Source organism: Rhinoderma darwinii, chromosome 10 (genome assembly GCF_050947455.1).
Source record: "Rhinoderma darwinii isolate aRhiDar2 chromosome 10, aRhiDar2.hap1, whole genome shotgun sequence".
In the NCBI taxonomy this organism is placed as follows: domain Eukaryota; kingdom Metazoa; phylum Chordata; class Amphibia; order Anura; family Rhinodermatidae; genus Rhinoderma; species Rhinoderma darwinii.
In genome coordinates, this window is record NC_134696.1 from 58,286,919 (window position 1) to 58,311,712 (window position 24,794).

A 24,794-nucleotide genomic window follows, 5' to 3' on the forward strand; every position below is an offset into this window, starting at 1 on the left:
GGATCGTACCAAGCTCTTCCCGGCACCCCTGGTGGTGGTGGGTACCGGGGTAATAATGGGTGGTTAGTGCTAGCCTCTGCACCGGCTAACACTAAGAACCGCCTTAATAATGGACGCTGTCAATCAGCCAACTGCCATTATCTAGGCACTAATAAAGTTTGAAAAAAAACCACAAAGACAATTCTTTTTTATTGAAATAAGAAATCCCCAACAAAACCCTCGTTAACCATTTTATTAAAATTTGAAAAAACGTAGATCTACGCAGTAGTCCAACGAATCGAAGATGTAGTCCAATCGGTACATCAAAATCTGCAACAACATAAAAAAACAGTTATCAATGTGAACAATACCAATACTTCTACTCACCTACACACATATATACACGCACACACAAACAAACAACCATACACAGACACACACATATATACACAAACACAACAAGATATACACACACACATAAACAGACAAACACACACATATACACGAACTCACACATATACAAACAAAAACACACATATCCAAACACACACACACACAGTTATACACACATACACGAACACATATACACAAACACATATACAAACAAAAACACACATACCCAAACACACATATACACAAACACATATACACAAACACACCCATATATACACACAAACACACACTCATATACACATATACAAAAACACACACAAACATCTACACACAAACATATACACCCATATATACACAAACATATACACAAAACACATATACACAAACACACCCATAAATACACACACACATATAAAAACAAAAACAGACAAAGTCACATACCCAAACACACATATATACACAAACACACACATACACAAACACGGTTTCTTTTAAATGCTGCTGGGGAACCCGCTCGATCCACTATATAAGGCTGCGCTACAGTGCAGCATTTAAAAGAAACAGGATCCTGACCTGTCCATAGAGTTTAAGGCAGCACAGAGTATTTCAGGAGATGAGCGTGCAGATTCAGTGCTGCTGCGAACTCTGAACTTACCATTACGTAGCTCTCAGTCTGTTACCTCTCCTCCACTCCTGTCCTCCAGAACACCTTCACATGATTGGCAAGTCACCACGTAATGGTAAGAGCAGAGTTCACAGCAGCACAGAGTATTTCAGGAGATGAGCGTGCGGATCTTGTGCGGGGTGGTGACTTGCCAATCATGTGAAGGTGTTATTGAGGACAGGAGTGGAGGAGAGGTAACAGACTGAGCTACGTAATGGTAAGAGCAGAGTTCACAGCAGCACTGAATCTGCACGCTCCTCTCCTGAAATACTCTGTGCTGCTGTGAACTCTGTTCTTACCATTACGTAGCTCAGTCTGTTACATCTCCTCCACTCCTGTCCTCTATAACACGTTCACATGATTGGCAAGTCACCACCACGCACAAGATCCGCACGCTCATCTCCTGAAATACTCTGTGCTGCTGTGAACTCTGCTCTTACCATTACGTGGTGACTTGCCAATCATGTGAAGGTGTTCTTGAGGACAGGAGTGGAGGAGAGATAACAGACTGAGAGCTACGTAATGGTAAGAGCAGAGTTCACAACAGCACTGAATCTGCACGCTCATCTCCTGAAATACTCTGTGCTGCCTTAAACTCTGTGGACAGGTCAGGATCCTGTTTCTTTTAAATGCTGCACTGTAGCGTAGCCTTATATAGTGGATCGAGCGGGTTCCCTAGCAGCATTTAAAAGAAACAGGATCCTGACCTGTCCACAGAGTTTAAGGCAGCACAGATTATTTCAGGAGATGAGCACGGGCAGCCGTTCGTTTTTCCGAGCCGTGCTCCCATCATGCACACGACCGTAAAAACACCCGTTATTGCGGGTCGTAATTACGACCCGCAATAACGGGCTCATAGACTTCTGTTACCCACGGGTACCTTTCCGTATTCTCACGGGAAGGTGCCCGTGCCGTTAAAAAAATAGAACATGTTCTATTTTTCTATTTTACGGGCCGTGCTGCTATAATTATAATGACAGCACGGTTCGCAAAAGCGGCCGGCTGCCCGTAGTTACGAGTCGTAATTACGAGCACGGCCCGTAAAATAAAAAAATAGAACATGTTCTATCTTTTTAACGGCACGGGCACCTTCTCGTGAGAAAACGGGAAGGTACCCGTGGCTAACAGAAGTCTATGGGCCCGCTATTTCGGGTCGTAATTACGACCCGTGATAACGGGTGTTTTTATGGTCGTGTGCATGAGGCCCCGTAATGACGGGTGGCTACATGTGTGCACCCGTCATTACGGCAGCGTTGCTAGGCGACGTCAGTAAGGGTATGTGCACACACACTAATTACGTCCGTAATTGACGGACGTATTTCGGCCGCAAGTACCGGACCGAACACCCTGCAGGGAGCCGGGCTCCTAGCATCATATTTATGTACGATGCTAGGAGTCCCTGCCTCTCCGTGGAACTACTGTCCCGTACTGAAAACATGATTACAGTACGGGACAGTTGTCCTGCAGAGAGGCAGGGACTCCTAGCATCGTACATAACTATGATGCTAGGAGCCCGGCTCCCTGCACTGTGTTCGGTCCGGTACTTGCGGCCGAAATACGTCCGTCATTTACGGACGTAATTAGTGTGTGTGCACATACCCTAAATAGTCACTGTCCAGGGTGTTGAAAGAGTTAACTGATCGGCAGTAACTGTTTCAGTACCATGGACAGTGACTACCGATCACAGTACCTGTAAAAAAAAAGACGTTCATACTTACCGAGAACTTTCTGCTTCCTCCAGTCCGGTCTCCTGGCCGTTGCCTTGGTGACGCGTCCCTCTCGACATCCGGCCCGACATTCCTTGATGACGATGCAGCCCATGTGAGCGCAGCAGCCAATCACAGGCTGCCGCGGCCTCTGCAGCCAATCACAGGCTGCAGAGGCCTCTGCAGCCAATCACAGGCTGCCGCGTCAGAAAAGGTCGGACTGGAGGAAGAAGAGGGACTCGTCAACAAGACAACGACCGGGTACGTATGAAATGCTTTTTATTTTATTTTTAATCAGCAGCCTCTTTTCTCTATCAGTGATTGATAGAGATAAGTGGCTGCCGATTTGTATAATGTTTTTGACCGGGTTCGGTCAAAACGGGTTCGGCCGAACCCGGTGAAGTTCGGATTCGCTGCGAACCGAACTTTACCGGAAGTTCGGACCGAAACCGGGTTCGGTTGTCCCGGTTCGCTCATCTCTACTCCTGGTATACTTAGTCATAGGCATGCATAATTTACACTGCCTCTTTAGACTTATAAGTATTACAATGGTTGCAGTACGCCAGCTCATAGACTTAGGCTCCATGCACACGGCTGTAATTTTGATCCGCGACTGTGAACCATAATTGCGGATCAAAGTACAGACCCTTTCAGTTATATTGCCCACGGACACCTTCCCGTATATTTATGGGATGGTGTCCAGGCCGTAGAAAGGCTCCGAAAAAAACAGGACATGTTCTATTTTTTTTATTTTACTTTATAATGGGAGCATGGCCCGCAAATGTGGGTGACTGTGGTCGGGATTGCTACAGCCATGTGCAGGGGGCCTTAGCCTTTAAGTGTAAGTGTATAATGCCTTTCAGTGTACCAAAATTATATTCAAACGCATATCGTAGTGAAAAGGAAAAAGATATCTGTTTTTCAATGGTTTGACCATTTAGATTAATATCAAAGGATGATTTTATTGTGATGTGTCCAGGGAAGTACTGACATGAAATTGGTGTGTGCAGTGTATCCTATGTCACCATGTCCGATGAATGGGCTGTAACTGGGTCAGAAGGCGGCGGTGTGAACCCACCTTGTTGTCAAGCGATTTGACTTGGGGATACTCCGAGAAGTGAAGTCTTAGGGAACCCCTGGTGTTCATCCTTTAACCCCTGTTCAGGGATGTGAACTTCACTGCATGGGAACCTCAGGTCCATAACCCCGGAATAGTCTCCCAAGTACTGGGTGGTCTGGAGAGCTAAGGTCAAGGCAGGAGGCATGGTAAACATAGCAAATGGTCAGGGCAGGTGGCAGTAGTTCATCATGGTAAATGTAGCAAATGGTCGGGGCTGGTGGCCAGCATGGATGGTCAAAAACAGGCAAAGGTCAGTACACAGAAATACAAAACTTGACAGGAGGGATATTTAGAACACAAAAGATCACATAGGAACCAAATTTCTCTGGCAAAGAAGTAGGGAGAGGGAGGACCTTAAATAGCCAGGGAAACTGGGTAAGAACTTTTGGCGCGCGCTGGCCCTTCAAGAACACAAGGGTCTGAGCGAGCGCTAGGACCCAGGGGAGGAGATGGGCCATGCTGCAGAAGACACTGGGGGTAAATATAGATCCCCTCTCTGTAGGCTTATTGGGAGGAATAGATTATAACATTTTCTGAGGTGAGATGGAGCATGGATATTCTTCACAGATTCCCAGTATCTCTCTTGCAGTCCACAAGATAAAATAACTTCCTTTCGCTCTCTTGGCATCCAAAATCTCCTTAACCTCATACTCACTGCCTGGGCAGGAGGTAGCAATAGAAGGAGGAGACTTTTTAGAAAAGCGATTCAATATCAGCGGTTTGAGAAGAGATACATGAAATTTATTGGGGATTTTCAAAGTGTGCGGAAGACGAAGCTTGTATGAAACGTGTTCTTGAAATGGCCTACAGATTTGAAGATAGACTACTTCGCCTCCTGCCACATGCGTAAGAAGTGAGCATCGAACAGATTAGCTGCAGGAACCTCAGACAATTTCTGAACTGGTTAGAGGAACTACTCTCTTCTTCTGACTGAACAGTTATTTGGGGCGTGGTTGACGGTTTCTTGAAGATGGCCCACTTCATTCCTCTTACAAGTCTTCAATCAGCTAAACATCTGGCTACTCTTTACATAAAGCACGTTTTGCGCTTCCACGAACTAGATAACATATTGTATCTCATAGAGGAGTAAAGTTCAAGATTCTGGAGAGCACCTTGCAGGTTACTTGAATTTAAGTTGGACTTTTCTACTGCCTGTCATCCTCAATCCAATAGACAAGTGGAAAGGATCAACCAGGTATTGGAGAACTTTCTTAGGAATTTAGTTTCTCCTCTGCAAGATGATTGGACCAATCTCTGTGGGTAGAGCTTGCCTATAATAGTCATACTGGGGAACTTACGCAATATTTTCCCTTCATTCTGCAAAGCAAAAACCAGCTCCAGCAGGTGAAGAAGATTTTCGGATGAATTCTTTCTCCAGGTTTTCCTTGATGTATTGTGACATAGCTTCTGTCTCCAGGACCGACAAGGGGTATACCGTACCTCGAGGAAGAATGGAATTGGGTAACAAGTCAATGGTCAAATAGTATGTTCTATGAGGTGGAAGGGTTTCTGCTTGATGTTTACAAAATACATCCGCATAACAGGGATAAGGTTTAGGCAGTTCCTCCAGGACAGGCAGACATTGAAAAAGACAGGAGTCACTCCATCGGGTACTATGTGCTGAAGTCCAGTCAATAAGAGGAGAATGTTTCTGAATCCAGGGCAGACCCAGGGGAAGAGGACTGATGGAATTTTCAGCACAAAGAAAGAAATCGTTTCACGGTGGAGTACTCCCACTTGCATGGAAATAGGTTTGGTGACTTGGTGGACAACCTCTGATATTAATTTTCCATCCACTGAAGAGATTAAAAGTGACTTGTCCAATTGAAGTACTGTAATTTTATAGCGAATAACCAGGGATTGGCAGAGAAAATTCCCTGTAGATCCAGAATCCACAAAAGTGGTTACAAAGAAGCAAACTCCAGTGGTAGACAAACTGACAGGTATCATCGTATTTTGGGTGGCAGATTTACTGCCTAGAGTAGCCTCTCTCACTTGCCCTAGGCAATGAAGTTTCCCGGTCTTACTGAAAAATTATTCAGAAAGTGCTAGCTAGCGCCCACCACTGGTGTAGATACCTGATCCCTAGCGCTATATTTGCCGAAGTCCACACTTATATTCAGCGACAATAGTGTTTGAAAAAGGTGGTACCTCAGGCAGAAACGTAAGACGTTTATATTTGCCCTCTTCTGAATAAAAGAATACTGCATTACAATCAATGGAGTGCTCAAGTTCTACTATCTACTGCTGGTCTGTATCCAAATACCTAAAATGAGCCTGAGGTTTCCTACCAGTTACAAACTGTGACTACTGATGCACTCCCGTCTGCCAAGGTACCATCTGCCTGTACCCTCAGTGTACTACACAGTTATATTCTGGTTCACTGGGCCAGCTGCTACTCACACTAGGACCTCCTCAAGAGGTAGCGACCTGGTAGTCTCCCCGCAGCAAAGTCCAGATCTCTGTATGGGGTTTAAAGGGTGAAGCCTAGGGATGCTACTTAGATAATGCCCTTAGAGGTGACCCTAAGTCAAAGTGGTTGAGTAGCACAGTGAGTCGACAAACCGCTGGTCCTAGCACAACCAAGTTTATAAATGCACTTGTGTATATTTCAATATGTAATTAGGTCAACACTAATAGCTTTAGTATAAGAGTCAATATTACTCATGTAGCATGAAGTATCCATAACCCTGGAAGAGTTAACATGGGAAATTAAATGGCAGCCTTGACTACAAAGTACTGTACAGGGATTTGCCTGGATATTGGCTGTAATTGGAATGTTCTGGAGCTGTTATCAGCAGAATACATTTTTCTAGCTTGCTAGTGTTTAATATAATTAGTTTGTTCATATTACTGAGGAAACCTCTGGAGGTTGATTTTGTATACAGATTATTATATACTGTTTGGGATCCTTGAAATATGTCAATGGAAAAGTAGAAGAACAAAATCAAGCTTTCTATTGTCAGCTGCACTGATCTGGTACTGTTTGTTTCTACATTAAACCTCATCACTCCTGGAAAAAAAAAAGAGAGAATGAAAAAAACATCTTGGTGGGAACAAATGATAGACAAAATTATCTGATAACAGGTTCATGGAATGTGTATTTAATGCATATCTAATGTAACACACAGCGATGTTTAGAAATAGGAATAGTTTGATGATTGTCCAGAACCAGGGCCGGCCCTAGGATAGATGGCGCCCTGTGCGAAATGATCTTTCGGCGCCACACCCCATCATTAAAAAAAAATGCCCCATAAAAAAATTATAATGCCCCTTTAGTGCCCCCATACAGTATAATAATAATATTTAATATTTATAATATATTACAACCCCTTCAAGGACACAGTATTTTGTCCTCTAATTGTGCACACAGTATTATGCCATCTGTAGTACCCCTACACAGTATAATGTCTGCTTAGTGGCCCCCACACAGTATAGTGCCCGCTGTAGATTTTGCCATACAGCCTCCCTGTAGACAGTGCCATAATTCCCCACCTTCTTTTTGTAGATCGTGCCATACAGCCCCCCACTTCCCCCTTGTAGACATTGCCATACAGTCCCCCACCTCACCCTTGTAGACAGTGCCATACAGTCCCCCACCTCCTCCTTGTAGATCGTGCCATACAGTCCCCGCACCTCCCCCTTGTAGACAGTGCCGGCAAACAAAAACTTGTACTCACCTAGGCCCCGTTCCCATGACGAACTGAGCTGCTCCATGACGGGATCCTGTAGCCTAGTACAGAGTTTCCCAACCTTTTTGGACTCGAGGCAGCACTGGAAAAACAACATTTCCTCAGGGCCCCCCTGCCATCAGCCCCCCACTCACAGTAAAATGACCATCAGCCCCCCATTCACAGAATCCCCCGGTAGGTAGCGCCACACAGCCCCTTGTAGGTAGCGCCACACAGCCCCTTGTGGGTAGCGCCACACAGCCGCTTGTGGGTAGCACCACACAGCCCCTTGTAGGTAGCGCCAGACAGCCCCCTTGTAGGTAGCGCCACACAGCCCCTTGTGGGTAGCGCCACACAGCCCCCTTGTGGGTAGCACCACATAGCCCCTTGTAGGTAGCACCACACAGCCCCTTGTGGGTAGCGCCAGACAGCCCCCTTGTAGGTAGCGCAAGACAGCCTCCTTGTAGGTAGCGCCACACAGCCCCCTTGTAGATAGCGCCACACAGCCCCATTGTAGATAGTGCCACACAGCTCCCTTGTAGATAGCGCCATACAGCCCCTTGTAGATAGTGCCACACAGCCCCCTGTAGAGTGTGCCACACAGCCCCCTGTAGGGAGTTTCGCACAGCCCCCTGTAGGGAGTGTCGCACAGCCCCCTGTAGGGAGTTCTGCACAGCCCCCTGGTAGGAAGTGTCGCAAAGACCCCTGGTAAGGAGTGCCACACAGCCCCCTGGTTGGTAGTGCCCCACAGCCCGCTGGTTGGTAGTGCCCCACAGCCCACTGCTTGGTAGTGCCCCACAGCCCCATGGTTGGTAGTGCCCCAAAGCCCCCTGATTGGTAGTGCCCAGATGCGTAGCTAGGTTCTCCAGCACCCGGGGCAAAGATTCAGTTTAGCGCCCCCCCAACCTCTTTCCCGACATCTCCTTCCCCCTCGCCGTGTTTGTTTTCTCTACCAATCGAAGTGTCATTTCTTTTCCGCATTTCTTTTTATGCAACGCGAGCATAAAAACATTTGTACATTTTACAAGCAATATGGTTCTATACACAACAGCAGGACCAAGCTCAGTGCATATATACAGCACCAGCACAAATACAGCTCAATTTAGTGCAACCCCTGACGTATAGGTATGTACGGCGTAAAACTACAGCTCCCAGCATGGCCCGAACAATGATAAGGATATGCTGGGAGATGCTGTTTCACAAAAATAAATCCTATCAATCATACCACCATCTCGCTGCAGATCATACAGTGACTACATTACTGATTAGAGGCAGAATGAACATTTACATTAAGTGACTCACCGGTGATGTCTCAGATTCTAGTTATTTTTCTCCATCCGGTCCAGACCTCTATGATGACTTCTCCCGGCCACAGCCCATTTCTGCAGTTTGCCGCCCACATGTCTTCAGGTTCTTACTTTTCCAACATTTCTGCACCTAGAAATAAAGATAAAGTTATCATTATACCACACACTACGCCCCTAAATATAATAGCGCCATACACTGCACCTCTAATTATAATAGCAGCATACACTATGTCCCACACACACACACACACTGTGCCCCCTGTAGATAGTGCCTGCCATAGAGCCCCCTGTAGATAGTGCCTGCCGTAGAGCCCCCTGTAGATAGTGCCCCTATGTAGCCCACCCCTGTATATAGTGTCCCACAAATAACTCCCCCTATAGTGCTCTACAGATAGCCCACCCCTGTATATAGCCCCCTGTAGATAAAGCCCAGCCCTGTATATAGTGCTCCACGTATAGCCCAAACCAGTATATAGCCCCCTGTAGATATAGCCCACAGATAGCCCACCCCGGTATATAGCCCCCATGTAGATATAGCCCATTCCTGTATATAGCCCCCCTGTAGATATAGCCTACCCCTGTATATAGTGCTCCACAGATAGCCCAACCCTGTATGTAGCCCCCCTGTAGATATAGCCCACCCCTGTATATAGTGCTCCACATATAGTCCACCCCTGTATATAGTGCTCCACATATAGTCCACCCCTGTATATAGTGTTTCACAGATAGCCCACCCCTGTATATAGCCCCCTGTACATATAGTCCACCCCTGTATATAGTGCTCCACTAGATAGTCCACCCCTGTATATAGTGCTCCACAGATTGCCCACCCCTGTATATAGTATATACAGGGGTGGGCTATCTGTGGAGCACTATATACAGGCGTGGACTATATGTACAGGGGGCTATATACAGGGTTGGGCTTTCTGTGGAGCACTATAGGGGGAGCTATTTGTGGGATACTATATACAGGGGTGGGCTATATCTACAGGGGGACTATATACAGGGGTGGGCTATATCTACAGGGGGACTATATCTACAGGGGGATTATATCTACAGGGGTGGGCTATATCTACAGGGGGACTATATACTATATAGCTCCCCTGTAGCTATAGCCCACCCCAGTATATGGTGCTCCATAGATAGTCCATCCCAGTATATAGCCCCCTGTAGATAGACACCCCCTGTATATAAAGTCCCCCCGTAGACAAAGTCCCCCCTCCATAGATAAAGTCCCCCCGTAGATAAAGTCCCCCTTGTAGATAAGCCCCCCCCCCGTGTAGACAAAGTCCCCCCTCCGTAGATAAAGTCCCCCCATAGATAATGGCACACACTTTTATTACAATTAAAAAATAAATAAATATTCAAACTCACCTTAATCCCGCTCCCACGCCGTCCGGCAGCCATGGAGACCTGCTCTCTTCTGCGCAGGTCTTCTGGGAGTTGAACGCAGCTTCTATGAAAGGCGCTGATTGGCTGGGAAGGATGACTTTCCCTGTCAATCAGCGCCTTTCATCGACGGAACTTCACTGGTACAAAAGGTACCAGTCGCTTCACTCGTGGAAAGGCGATGAATGGCCGGGCACGGAACGTGCCCGGTCATTCATTGCTTCTAATTGTACCTGTGTCCTTGCGACACAGGTACAATTATAGCGCAGGAGGAGGTGGCGCTGGCGCCCCCCTCTAAGTTGCGCCCGGGGCATGTGCCCCGCCTACCCCCCCCTAGCTACGCCCCTGGTAGTGCCAGCCCACAGCCCCCTGGTTGGTAGTGCCACACAGCCCACAGCCCCCTGGTAGGTAGTGCCACACTGCCCACAGCCCCCTTGTAGGTAGTGCAAGGACTACGAAATGACCCTGAAAGCTGGCGGGCAATAGACATTCAAAAAAGGACAAATGTGCAGGAGCACACAAAATACCCAGCTTTCCCAGCTATCAAATAAATGTGTGGAAATAAACTAAGATATAACTTTTATTTAGTCTGAGTAAAGGATTAATCCTTTTAGCTAGATTAAATAAAAGTTATATCTTAGTTTATTTCCACACTTTTTTTTGATACCCGGGAAAGCTGGGTATTTTGTGTGCTATTGCACAGTTGTCCTTTGTAGGTAGTGCCACACAGCCCACAGCCCCGCTGTAGATAGCAACTAACCCCTTCCAGTAAAGATAGCGCCACTGTAACTCCCTGAAGGAGCGGAATCCCCATGTGGCCGGGGATTCCGCTCCTGGAGCGCTGCTTGATGCCTCTGTCCATATATGGACAGTGACATCAGGGAAAACTCCTGAGGCGGAATCCCCATCCTCAGCGTTGCAGACGCTATGACTGTCGATTCCACTCTAGGAGAAGCTCCTGTCGCCTGTGTCCATGACTTCATTGGCTTCTCCTGGAGTGGATTTCCCGGTCATAGAGTCTGCAATGCTGTGAACGGGGATTCCGCTTCAGGAGTTTCCCCTGATATCACTGTCCATATATGGACAGAGACAAAAAGCAGCGCTCCAGGAGCGGAATCCCCGGCCACACGGGGATTCCGCTCCTTCAGAGAGCTACAGTGGCGCTAGTAGTCAGCAGAGCAGGGAGATACCTCCCTTCTCTGCTATAGTGTAGTCGCTACAGCTATAGCAGCCACAGCAGCTGCTAGCGGCACCACCGCCCTCATGCCCGGTATCACCGCTGGCAGCCGCTATGGCTGCTACAGTGGTAGCGACGGCCACTACGTGAAGCAGCGCCTGGGTGGAAAGGCGACTGCAGTTAGTGTGTGTATCCCCGCTGGTAGTTGCAATGGCGCGGGGATACACACACCCGCTGGCGCCCCTCTTGCAGTGTGGCAGCTAGCGCCCTGTGCGACTGCACTGGTCGAACATATCTAAGGCCGGCCATGTCCAGAACCTCAGGATTTATTAAAGGGGTTGTTTTATGAAGCTGATTGCTGCAGTCTAGCTTTTCTAGTCCCTGGCAATCAGCTAGTATCGTTGGGGGATGCCTCATTTTGCCAAGCATCTCCCCTGCAGTGGAAGCGTAGTATTACATGGGGGTAGTCCTGATCGCTGCTCTCAGGTCATGTCACAGGGATGAATGACACTACTGAGCTTATTAACTTACCACATAAATCCATGCCCACCTACTCTAGATGACAGAAATATGATAAATTACTCACATAGGTTTCCAACACCCTAATACTTTATAACACAGTATGCTACCACCACCTATACTCATCTAGGCAATAGGGGCTCACGTTTTTTATATTTCCTCTACACCTGTTAGTCCGAATAACCAAGTTTCTCTTAATGGAACATAAAATACTCTAAATTAACACAGGTAACATTTTTACGTTCTTCATCTTAAGAAGATTAAGTTTGGTAAGAGTACAAGGAAGAGACTTATTAATATTTCAAATTTAATACACAATAGTGCAGTGCAATACAAAAAATAGTTGTCATGTTAAAAGATGAAAAAATATACATACAGTTACAATGCATTCAGTTTATGAAAATAAAAGGGATAAAAGAGACAGAACAAAACCTTACTGATGTACAGCAGTGATATCCTGGCTGTGGGGACAGAAAATATGGGCAGTCACTCCAACCGAGATATGGATCCCCAATGACTGACACTGCCCCTCTCTTCTCCTGGCATTTTAAACCCAATTTTTATTCCCTCCAAACCACTGGCTGGTGATGTCACTGAGAGGAGGCTGTTCATATGATAATGAAGTGTACTCCTCCTCTTACACACATATTTCTATTGAGAAACACAAAAATGGTCATGTGTTCTTGCAGAAATTTCCTAGATATATTATATTACCTGCATTCACCTGTACATACGTTTACCAACCAGGGCATATTAAACACAACTATAATAGGTCCATGTTTTTAGCCGAAAGCCAATTCCAGGTAGTCCCTCTGGGTGTGTGGTGGTGAATTTGACATATATACGAGGGCTATTTTTCCTGATCATAACTACCTATGTGGGTCACTCCAAATATCAATTTTGATGGGGTTTACCTTAATGAATCTTATTTTCTTTGAACTTAGGTAATTGTCACATGTTTCCCAAGGTCAGCTTGGCAGACACACAAAATGTAACCATTTGCATAACTTTTGATCGCTGGTCAGGGCGTGTGGGTAATTACTTCCAACCCTGGGTGAGAATGTTATCTGATGCTAGATACAAGCCCTAGTGATAAAACTCTTAATCAATACTTCTGGCAACTTGGTGAGGATAGGGCCAGTTAAACATTTGCCTGAGAGGGAACATCCTTTGATGGTCAAAGATACGTATTTCTTAAGGAAAATCAGATGCTTTTTCTGTGTCAAAGGGGTTATGAACTGATCAATTAATAACCTAATTTTGATCATTTTACCTATAACACCACAGGGGTCATTTAAATGAATGGACGTACATGTAATGCAAATATGGTCTGGTTCTGCTAGGGTCCCCCTCTGTGACATCCATGTGCTCTAATAGGGCAAATAAACATGGATTATCTTCATGAAATAACCCCTTTAAGACTGCATTTTTTAAATCATGTTTTTGATGCAGTTTTTTTGAGCCAAACACAGGAATAGATGCAAAAGAAAGGAGACATATCACTGTTTCCTTTATGCTTTTCCTTCTAGGGGCACTGTACATGTTTCCATAAGGTTACTGCAGTTGCCATTACTAGTTGTAACATCCGCGGTCGCAGACTCCTAGCATCCTGCAGATGTCTCCCTCCCCAGAGATGCCAGCATATGCGGCCATCCTATCCTGCAGTAACCACTAGGGTGCACGCTTGAGCTCATTCCCGGCCTTAATGGGCCAGAGAACACACATGTTTTAGATTGACTAATTGCTCCCATGATCACCCTGGACTATTAGAAGGGCCCTGCCCCTTCCTTCAATGCCTGAGCTTTGTTGTGTAAATCCATGTTAGTCTTTGAAAATGGTCCCTTAGTGTTTTCCAGTTCACAGTGTTCCCATTCCTGCTACCTGTATCCTGTATACCGTGCAACCTTGTTCCTGTGCCGTGGAGAGTTGGAGTCGTGTTGTGTCATATACTAGGCCTGCTGTATTTCACCGCGCCTGGTGTCTGCCTGCTGCCAAGGTCCCATCCGAGCCTGCCATCGTTATTGTCTGTATTGCCACAGGTACCTTTATTCGAACTATTGACTTTGCCTTGATACCCTGTTTGGCCAGCTGCTGTCCCGCTATGGCAGTATGGCCCAGTGGGTCCACACACCCACCGTGACACTAGTGCACTACAGTTACTATTATCATTGCACTGTAGCTGTCCTTATGGGAACACTATGGCTTTTGTTATGAGGTCACTTTGGATCCAGTTATAGGGACAATGTGGCATCTCCTATTAATTGTTTAAAGGCAAACTGTCAGCAGTTTTAACCCCATAAACTGATAACACCATTATATAAGTGTCGGGAAAACAAGTTTCAACATACCCATGTTGCCGATCATACTGCTAGCATTTCATAGAAAATTAAGTTTTAACCAGTATATGTCAAAGAGAAGTCTAGTGTTTAATGGATGTTCCTTAACCAGGGAAGTATCCTGAGTCTTCGACAGTAAAATCCTCCCAAAACTCTTCCCTCTGCTCTTGATTGATGTCTTTATTGGTCTCCTGAATAGGACCACGTATGACGAAGGAGACCGATAGAGACGTCAATCAGGAGCAGTGTGATCGGCAACATGGGTATGTTTAAATGGTCACATACTTTTTAACTAACTTTGCATAAATCAATAGCAGAAGCAAATATCTGAAACTTTATAATATATCTTATTAGGGAAAAATGCCTCTCCACTTAGGCTCCTTTACTCCTCCCTCCTAACTGTTCACTCACTCTTAATTTACTGCTATATCAGTTTCCTCAAGACAAGACAGACTATCAGCTGACAGCGTGATCAGGTTGCAGCTGCCCATAGAATTTTAAGGGGAGGGGGAGCAGCGTAAAAGAGAGACAGAGGCAGAGAGAGACAGTGGGAGTTATATTTCACCCCAATGCTGGATTCACAGCTCATTATTGTTGTATAATGTCCTCCATGCTGCTGCAGCTTATTTATATATATATATATATATATATATATATATATATATATATATACACAGTGGAGGAAATAAGTATTTGATCCCTTGCTGATTTTGTAAGTTTGCCCACTGTCAAAGTCATGAACAGTCTAAAATTTTTAGGCTAGGTTAATTTTACCGGTGAGAGATAGATTATATTAAAAACAAAAAAAGAAAATCACATTGTCAAAATTATATGTATTTATTTGCATTGTGCACAGAGAAATAAGTATTTGATCCCCTACCAACCATTAAGAGTTCAGCCTCCTCCAGACCAGTTACAGGCTCCAAATCAACTTGGTGCCTGCATTAAAGACAGCTGTCTTACATGGTCACCTGTATAAAAGACTCCTGTCCACAAACTCAATTAATCAGTCTGACTCTAACCTCTACAACATGGGCAAGACCAAAGAGCTTTCTAAGGATGTCAGGGACAAGATCATAGACCTGCACAAGGCTGGAATGGGCTACAAAACCATAAGTAAGATGCTGGGTGAGAAGGAGACTACTGTTGGTGCAATAGTAAGAAAATGGAAGACATACAAAATGACTGTCAATCGACATCGATCTGGGGCTCCATGCAAAATCTCACCTCGTGGGGTATCCTTGATCCTGAGGAAGGTGAGAGCTCAGCCGAAAACGACACGGGGGGAACTTGTTAATGATCTCAAGGCAGCTGGGACCACAGTCACCAAGAAAACCATTGGTAACACATTACGCTGTAATGGATTAAAATCCTGCAGTGCCCGCAAGGTCCCCCTGATCAAGAAGGCACATGTACAGGCCCGTCTGAAGTTTGCAAATGAACTTCTGGATGATTCTGAGAGTGATTAGGAGAAGGTGCTGTGGTCAGATGAGACTAAAATTGAGCTCTTTGGCATTAACTCAACTCGCCGTGTTTGGAGGAAGAGAAATGCTGCCTATGACCCAAAGAACACCGTCCCCACTGTCAAGCATGGAGGTGGAAACATTATGTTTTGGGGGTGTTTCTCTGCTAAGGGCACAGGACTACTTCACCGCATCAATGGGAGAATGGATGGAGCCATGTACCGTCAAATCCTGAGTGACAACCTCCTTCCCTCCACCAGGAAATTAAAAATGGCTCATGGCTGGGTCTTGCAGCACGACAATTACCCGAAACATACAGCCAAGGCAACAAAGGAGTGGCTCAAAAAAAAGCACATTAAGGTCATGGAGTGGCCTAGCAAGTCTCCAGACCTTAATCCCATCGAAAACTTATGGAGGGAGCTGAAGATCCGAGTTGCCAAGCGACAGCCTCGAAATCTTAATGATTTACAGATGATCTGCAAAGAGGAGTGGGCCAAAATTCCATCTAACATGTGTGCAAACCTCATCATCAACTACTAAAAATGTCTAACTGCTGTGCTTGCCAACAAGGGTTTTGCCACCAAGTATTAAGTCTTGTTTGCCAAAGGGATCAAATACTTATTTCTCTGTGCACAATGCAAATAAATATATAGAATTTTGACAATGTGATTTTTTTATTTTTTTTTTATATAATCTATCTCTCACTGGTAAAATTAATCTAGCCTAAAAATTCTAGACTGTTCATGTCTTTGACAGTGGGCAAACTTACAAAATCAGCAAGGGATCAAATACTTATTTCCTTCACTGTATATATATATATATATATATATATATATATATATATATATATATATATACAGCACTAGACCCAATTCAAGGACATCAGTAAGCATGTGCTCTTAGACTAACTACTGCCTAATGCATGTAGCCAGACATTACCTGGATGTCTACTTTCGCACCAAAATAATTTTCTTAAAAGAAGGCACAAATGTTTAAAGGGAATCTGTCATCATGGCAGTCGACATTAACTTAGATCAACTAACAAATACTCTACATAAAATGAGCCAGTGTCTGCTGAGCTGATTTACCGAGCGGTTCCAATCAATTTACATCAATTTACATAAAGGGGTTTCTTAGTCATCCCTCAGCTAAAGTTTTGGGGGTGCTCAGCATGTGCACAGGCAACAGCTGTCTTTCTTTTCTTAGGTCATTTGCTGCTCTAAGTTAAACGGGTCTGTCCCAGCCCTTTAAATATTTTTTCCATCTACTGCTGTACAATTTGATAATCCCGAGGATTTCAATTAATTGCATCGGATTATTTAAATATCACAGATACAACAGTATTTGATATGAAGGTATAATATTTGTCACTAACACAATCGGTATGAATAGACCTACCTTTACTTAGTGTTATACCAAAAAACACTTGATAGTTTTACTTATCTCTGTTTTCTAGAAAACCAAAACTGTTTCAAGCTCAAATGAATTTAAAATCTTTGAAATTTGCAATTGTGGCCAAGCAAAACACAGGAACAAACAAGTACTACTCCAATGGTAGTAGTGAAAAAACAAAATAAATATCAAATGTCAAGCAAGTAGAAAAATAGTTGGGGTGTTGGTCAGAGATTCAACGTCAATGTGGTCATAAAAACAAGTTATCAGATTACACAATTGAATATCAATGTATTTTACTTCACAATTTTCAAACCTAATTATGAATGATTTTTACAGAAATACCTTCAAATTGTCAATATGTGTTTACATTGAACTGTGAGTTACCATTGTATAACAGATTATTGCATTGTCATACCTAGTAGCCATAGCCCCTGCTACTGTGCCCAGAGACTAAGGAGGCCCAGGAAATGCACCAGCCATTCAGGCTTTGTAAAATGCATTTTACCTGCAGCTGCCACTATGGCAGCTCCTAAGATATGGATTTTTACAGGTAATACTGACTTCAATGTTAGCTTTATGAATCTACATATATGCAGTGATCTCCCCTAGTGACGACTGCAGGCAGCCAGAATCCTATCATTTAGCTTTATGGATGTGGGAAGAGAAGCAGGGGATAAAGAGTTCTGTATAAGAAAAGCAGAGCGTTAACCTTTATAAAGACATTATATAAAATGAATCAGACGGAATTTAGGAACCTTTACTACCACAGATAATATCTTTAACCCCTTCACCATTCTACTTGGGATATTTAGAAAAAATAGTATCACTAACCGCTTTCTGTTAGGCTCCTTTCACACTAGCATTATAGTACGTTTAGAACTCTTCCGTCGGAGGAAGAGATGAACGAGAGCTCAAATGGAAAGCATCGCTTCCGTTAGAATTATCACTGATTTCAATGGTAATTCTTTTGTTTCAGATGCTTTCTGTTTGCCTCCGATCTCTAGGTATCAGTTTTTTTTCATGGAAGCAAAAGTGTTGCAAACTGCAATTTTGCTTCCGTCTAAAAAACAGAAACCTAGCGAACTGAGGCAAAAGGCAAGCATCTGAAACAAAATAATTACCATTGAAATCAATGGTATTTCCAACGAAAGCAATGCTTTCCGTTTGGACTCTCGTTTATCTCTTCCTCCGACGGAAGAGTTCTAAATGGACTATAATGGTAGTGTGAACTTAGCTTAAGAAGATCTTATATATAACTCTACTATCCACCCCTGGATGCTGGATTTCCAAAATTGACAACAGCTATTACAGTGCCCATAGAAGTCGTTACCCAGTTTTTCCCAGACTCTGAATGTAGAAAATACATACGAGGGGATTAACCCCTTCCCGCTGGATCACGTATATAAACGTCATTAAAATCGGTGTCTTACCGCATTTTGACGTTACTGTACGTCATGGAGATGAAGCTGGCTCAGGAGCTGAGCCAGCGACATCACCGCCGGGTGACAGCTGTATGTTACAGCTGGCACCCTAAGGTATCGGCCAGGACCGGAGCTAGCCTCCGATCCGACCGATTAACCCCTCACATGTTGCGTTCAATAGAGATCGCAGCATGTGAGGAGTTTATAGCCACCGGCACCCCAGCAACGTGATCGCTGGGTTGCCGGTGGCTGCAAAGGCGATCGGAGGGCTAATGCTTACCTCCCGATCAGCCTGTAACGGAATCCTCCTATGCCCCGTCGTCGGCGGGGCCCAGGAGGCTTCCGGTACCATCGGCAAGATGGCGCCGGCTCAGCTTCCGGCTCAGAAGCTGAGCCGGCGTCATCAGCAGTGGGTGTCCACTGTATGTTACAGCGGACACCCCGATCTATCGCCAGGAACCGGAGCTAGCTCCGATTCCTGGCATTAACCCCTTCAATGCAGCGATCCATTGTGATCGCTGCATCCTAGAGGTTTGTAGAAAATCGTCAGCCTTGCCATGCGATGGCAAGGCTGGCGACTGCTACCATGGCAACAGGAGCCCTAACAATGGACTCCTGTCTGCCATTACGTAAGCTGATTAGGCCCCGCCCAGAGGCGGAGCCTGATCGGCTTGCTGTCAGTGAACAACTGACAGTTCCAATACATTGCACTACATAGGTAGTGCAATGTATTAGAACATCAAACAAACAGTTGGACATTCAAGTCCCCTAGTGGGACTAAAGAAAAGTGTAAAAAAAAGTGTAAAAAAAGTAAAAATAAAAGTTGGAAAACATACAATAAAAGTTTCAAATAATAACACAAAACACAATCGCCCTTTTTCATTTATTATAGAAAAAAATAAATAAAGCCATACATATTTGGTATTGCTGCGACCGTAACGACCTGAACTATAAAAATATTATGTTATTTATCCAGCGCAGTGAACGCCGTAAAAAAAAAACCTCAAAAACACTGCCATAATTACTGTTTTTTTGGTCACTGTCTTCCAAAAATTGAAATAAAAAGTGATCAAAAAGTCGCATGTATCCAAAAATGGTACCGATAAAATCTATACCTTGTCTCGCAAAAAACAAGCCCTCACACAGCTCCATCGATGAAAAAATGTAAAAGTTATGGCTCTCACAACTTGGCGACAGAAAAAATACATTCTCTTTCCAAAAGTAATTTTATTGTGCAAAAAGTTATAAAAAAGTTCTATAAATTTGGTATCGCCGGAATCGTACTGATCCACAGAATAAAGGTAACATGTAGTTTATAACGTACGGTGAACGGTGTATATAAAAAAAAAAGTGGCACAAGCTGGTCACGACATATTTGACACTGAATTGGCATATCTACGGAAACATTTTAATTTGTACCTTCCGCAGCGCAATCATTTATGGAAAAGACACGTGGGGTGAAAATGCTCACTACACCTCTTAATAAATGCCTTGAGGGGTGCAGTTTCCAAAATGGGGTCACTTCTCAGGGGTTTCTTTTATTATTTCACATCAAAGCCTCTGCAATTGTGAACCAATACTTTATAAGTCGCCAAATTAGGCCTCAATTTTACATGGTACTCTTTCACTCCTGAGCCCTGTCGAATGTCCAGGCAAAAGATTAGGGCCACATGTAGGGTGATTCTAAAACAGGGAAACACAGCATAATAATTGAGAGCTGTCTTGTTATGGTGGCACAAGCCGGGCACCACATATTGACGTATCTAAGGAAAAATTCCCATTTTCATTCTCCCACATCGTGTGCACACGAATTTCTGCAAAACACCTGTGGGGTTAACATGCTCACTACACCCCTAGGTGAATACCTTGAGGGTGTTGTTTCCAAAATGGGGTCACTTCTGGGGGGGATCCACTGTTTTGGTCCCACAGGGACTTTGCAAATGCAACATAGCGACCAGAAACCAAATGCAGCAAAATCTGTACACCAAAAGCAAATGGCGCTCCTTCCCTTCTGAGCCCTGCCGTGTGCCCAAACAGCATTTTACGACCACGTGTGGGGTATTGCCGTACTCCAGAGAAGTTGCTTTACAAGCGTTGGGGTTCTTTTTTTCCTTTATTTGTTGAGAAAATTAAAAATTTGGAGCTAAAGCTACGTCTTATTGAAGAAAAAGGATTTTTTTTATTTTCACTGCCCAATTCTAATAAAATCTATGAAACACCTGTGGGGGCAAAATGCTCACTACACCCCTAGATGGATTACTCAAGGGATGTAGTTTTCTCAATAAAGTCACTTTTTTGGCGTTTTCACTGTTTTGGTCCCTCAGGGGCTTTGCAAATGCGACATGGCCTCCGCAAACCATTCCTGCTAAATTTGAGCTCCAAAAGCCAAATGGCGCTCTTTCCCTTCTAAGCTCCGCCGTGTGTCCAAACATCCGTTTATAACCACATGTGGGGTATTGTTTTACTCGGGAGAAATTGCTTTACAAATGTTGTGGTGCTTTTTCTCCTTTAGTCCTCGTGGAAATTAGAAAAAATTAGCTAAACCTACATAATCTTTGAAAGAATGACGATTTTTATTTTCACGGCCTACTTCCAATAATTTCTGCAAAAAACCTGCGGGGTCAAAATGCTCACTATACCCCTAGATAATTTCCTCAAGGGGTGTAGTTTCCAAAATGGGGTCACTTTTGGTGGTTTTCCACTGTTTTGACACCGAAAGAGCCCTTGAAACCTGACATGGTGCCTAAAATATTTTCTAATAAAAAGGAGGCCCAAAATCCACTAGGTGCTCCTTTGCTTCGGAGGCCGGTGGTTCAGTCCATTACCACACTAGGGCCACATGTGGGATATTTCTAAAAACTGCAGAATCTGGGCAATAAATATTGAGTTGCGTTTCTCTGGTAAAAACTTCTGTGTTACAAAAAAAATAGAATAAAAATGAATTTCTGCAAAAAAAAATGAAATTTGAAAATTTCACCTCTACGTTGCTTTAATTCCTGTGAAACGTTTAAAGGGTTAAGAAACTTTCTAAATGCTGTTTTGAATACTATGAGGGGTGAAGATTTTAAAATGGGGTGACTTTTTGGCGGTTTCTAATATATAAGGCCCTAAAAGCCGCTTCACAACTGAACTGGCCCCTGTAAAAATAGCCTTTTGAAATTTTCTTGAAAATGTGAGAAATTGCTGCTAAAGTTCTAAGCCTTGTGACGTCCTAGAAAAATAAAAGGACGTTCAAAAAACAATGCCAATCTAAAGTAGACATATGGGGGATGTTAATTAGCAACAATTTTGTGTGGTATAACTGCCTGTCTTACAAGAAGATACATTTACATTTAGAAAAATGCTAATTTTTGCAATTTTTCACCAAATTTTGGTGTTTTTCACTGGTAAATATTGAATTTATCGACCACATTTTTCCACTATCATAAAGTCCAATGTGTCACGAGAAAACAATCTCAGAATCGCTTTGATAGGTAAAAGCGTTCCGGAGTTATTACCACATAAAGTGAAATATGTCAGATTTGAAAAAATGGGTCTGGTCCTGAAGGCCAAAATGAGCTTGGTCCTGAAGGGGTTAAAGAAGTACAATGAATTGTATGGGGCGCAGAAAAAGATAACGATCTTTTGAGATGTCATTGAGATATTTTACAAGCTAGCATTGGTGGTGGTCATGATCTAGGACATCCACTAACCACTAAAATGAGCAGGGACTTTGACATTTCTATTGAGCGAATAGCCCCGTCAGACTGATTGAATCTTTTGGTTATGTTGACAGTGTTTACATTTAAATCAATAGGACAGTAATGTGCAAACCTACAACCCACAAATGATGCCATGTCCTCACATGTCTCAATGACGTCAATAAATAATTAAAGGTTAAAATTCCCTTGGAATGAGTAGATGGACTAAAAGAAGATGTAAGCTTTAAAACAATCTATTCATTGATCAGTTAAATATGTGAAAATGTAAAGGTCCTATGTGTCTAGACAATTCTATGATCGAAATATCTAGAGAAGTAATCTTGAAAGCCTGTAGCACATAGAATAACTTATAGTTATGAAATTATAATATTTACAATAAAGGAAAAAACCCAAAATAAGAGACACATGTACATAAGGTGGTATGAAGAACCACATACAGCTTTCTGGGAATCAATAAATAGTATTAATGAGTAGCCAATCATACTGTACCATGATCACCAAAGACACAATGGAGAATGATAGGAATGAAAACAATTATGAAACATATTTTCCAAGCCATGTTTGGAATTGCCAATATCCAAATGTTCTCACTCTTCACTGGATCATATTTTGCAAATCTGCTCCTTCTTTATAAATTAGAAATGTTACTGATTAACCAGTAACTAGAATGAAAAAGAACAAAATCTATGTCAAAGGCCATATTGACTGTGGGCTAATCCTCCTGTTTTGGTCTTTGACCTCTCCCACGATATTAGTTCAAGAACAAAGAGGAAAAACAGGAAATAATACAATATATATATATATATATATAAATATATATATATATATATATATATACACATATTATATGCATCTATATATATATATACACACATACATATATATATATATATATATATATATATATATATATATATATATATATATAGCAGATATAAAAAAATGGCGACAGCACCCTGCAACACTAATGCCACCTAAACCACTAAATATAAATAGATATGCACTAAAGCTAAATCTACCTACAAATAGGGAGGTTCTTAGTGCACATTTTGATCAAAAAGTGTTAGCCCACCTGCCACGACAAGGCGACCTCTGTAAGGTGGGAACCTACGCTGCAGATACACCCAGAACTGGGACTAAGCCTACATATATACCTGGGGATGGTAGGATCCAGCATTGAACTGATTAAAATCACCCAGGGCAGAATGGGAGGAGTGCAAGAACAACAAGTGGAGGCAGTCACTAACCCCACATATATGGATACCATAAACACAACAAAAATTGAACAGCACATTCCAACTAAATGATACAAAATACGCAGGTGCAAGAACACCTATGACTGCAGATATACAGCAGATATAAAAAAATGGCGACAGCACCCTGCAACACTAATGCCACCTAAACCACTAAATATAAATAGATATGCACTAAAGCTAAATCTACCTACAAATAGGGAGGTTCTTAGTGCACATTTTGATCAAAAAGTGTTAGCCCACCTGCCACGTCAAGGCGACCTCTGTAAGGTGGGAACCTACGCTGCACATACACCCAGAACTGGGACTAAGCCTACATATATACCTGGGGATGGTAGGATCCAGCATTTATGTATATATATATATATATATATATATATATATATATATATATATATATATGTATATATATATATATATATATATATATATATATATATAAAAAAGAGAAAACTTGCAGCTCTCCGATATGAGAAAAAGTGATGGTTTATTCAGTCAAACACAAAGCAACGTTTCTGTCCTACAATAGGACCTTTATCAAGCATATATCAAATACTGCAAACATATATAGAGCAAAGATTCATTTGCATAATTAATCTCATTAAAATACAAATAAAGTGCATAGTGTAAAAAAATCATCATTTAGCAAGTGATTTAGGGTATCAGTCAAAATATCAAATTGATACATAAAGTGCATGTGCTTATACAGTGTATCGTAACCAACGATATAAAATACAAAATACATAAAAACATGTGATTATAACATAATCAAATATGCATCAGTTGTGTTAGAGCAAAGTGCAATAGATCCACTCACCAATCAGAACTTCAAGGTTTTTATTAATATGTATAACTATCTGGTTGTGTTCGTAGCGATGCACTGTATCCAGTTGCCAAGCAACAGGATGCTTAAGTAACGTGGTGATGGCACAGTGCGTTCCACCGTGTAAACATGGATAGCGGCGTCCTCCGGTGCCAAGCGACCGGTTCGGATCCACCACCTTATCTATTATGTAAGGTTCCAACATCACTCCTAAATGTTATATCGTATTAGCAACATTGCTATTTTGAGCAGTTCCAGGGTTTCAAGAACTCACTTAATAGCATCTTCATGCACCTGGGATATTCCATTAACCACTCACGTGTAACGGATCAATCGTGCCACTTTATGGCGATTCAACGTTACAACGGAAATAAAATAAACCAAGTAAGGTCTATATATACATATACATATACACATACATATTTTCAATATCTCAGCGCTGCTTATCCTTCGATGGAGACCAGGAACAAATTACTG

The 24,794-nt window shown here is 43.0% G+C and overlaps 1 protein-coding gene across 2 annotated transcripts in view; it reads right to left on the reverse strand.

Moving 5' to 3' along the window:
- Positions 1 to 22,858, reverse strand: part of LOC142662081 (beta-2-glycoprotein 1-like) — a 76,654-nt gene extending 53,796 nt beyond the window's left edge. Inside the window, exon 1 of one of the 2 annotated variants that reach the window (XM_075839971.1) lies at positions 22,731 to 22,858. In XM_075839971.1, coding sequence (XP_075696086.1) covers positions 22,731 to 22,800 — 70 coding nt within the window. In that variant the 5' untranslated portion in view covers positions 22,801 to 22,858. The remainder of the gene's footprint in view (positions 1 to 22,730) is intronic. The other variant, XM_075839970.1, reaches the window with a different exon arrangement.
- Positions 22,859 to 24,794: the final 1,936 nt, after the last annotated feature.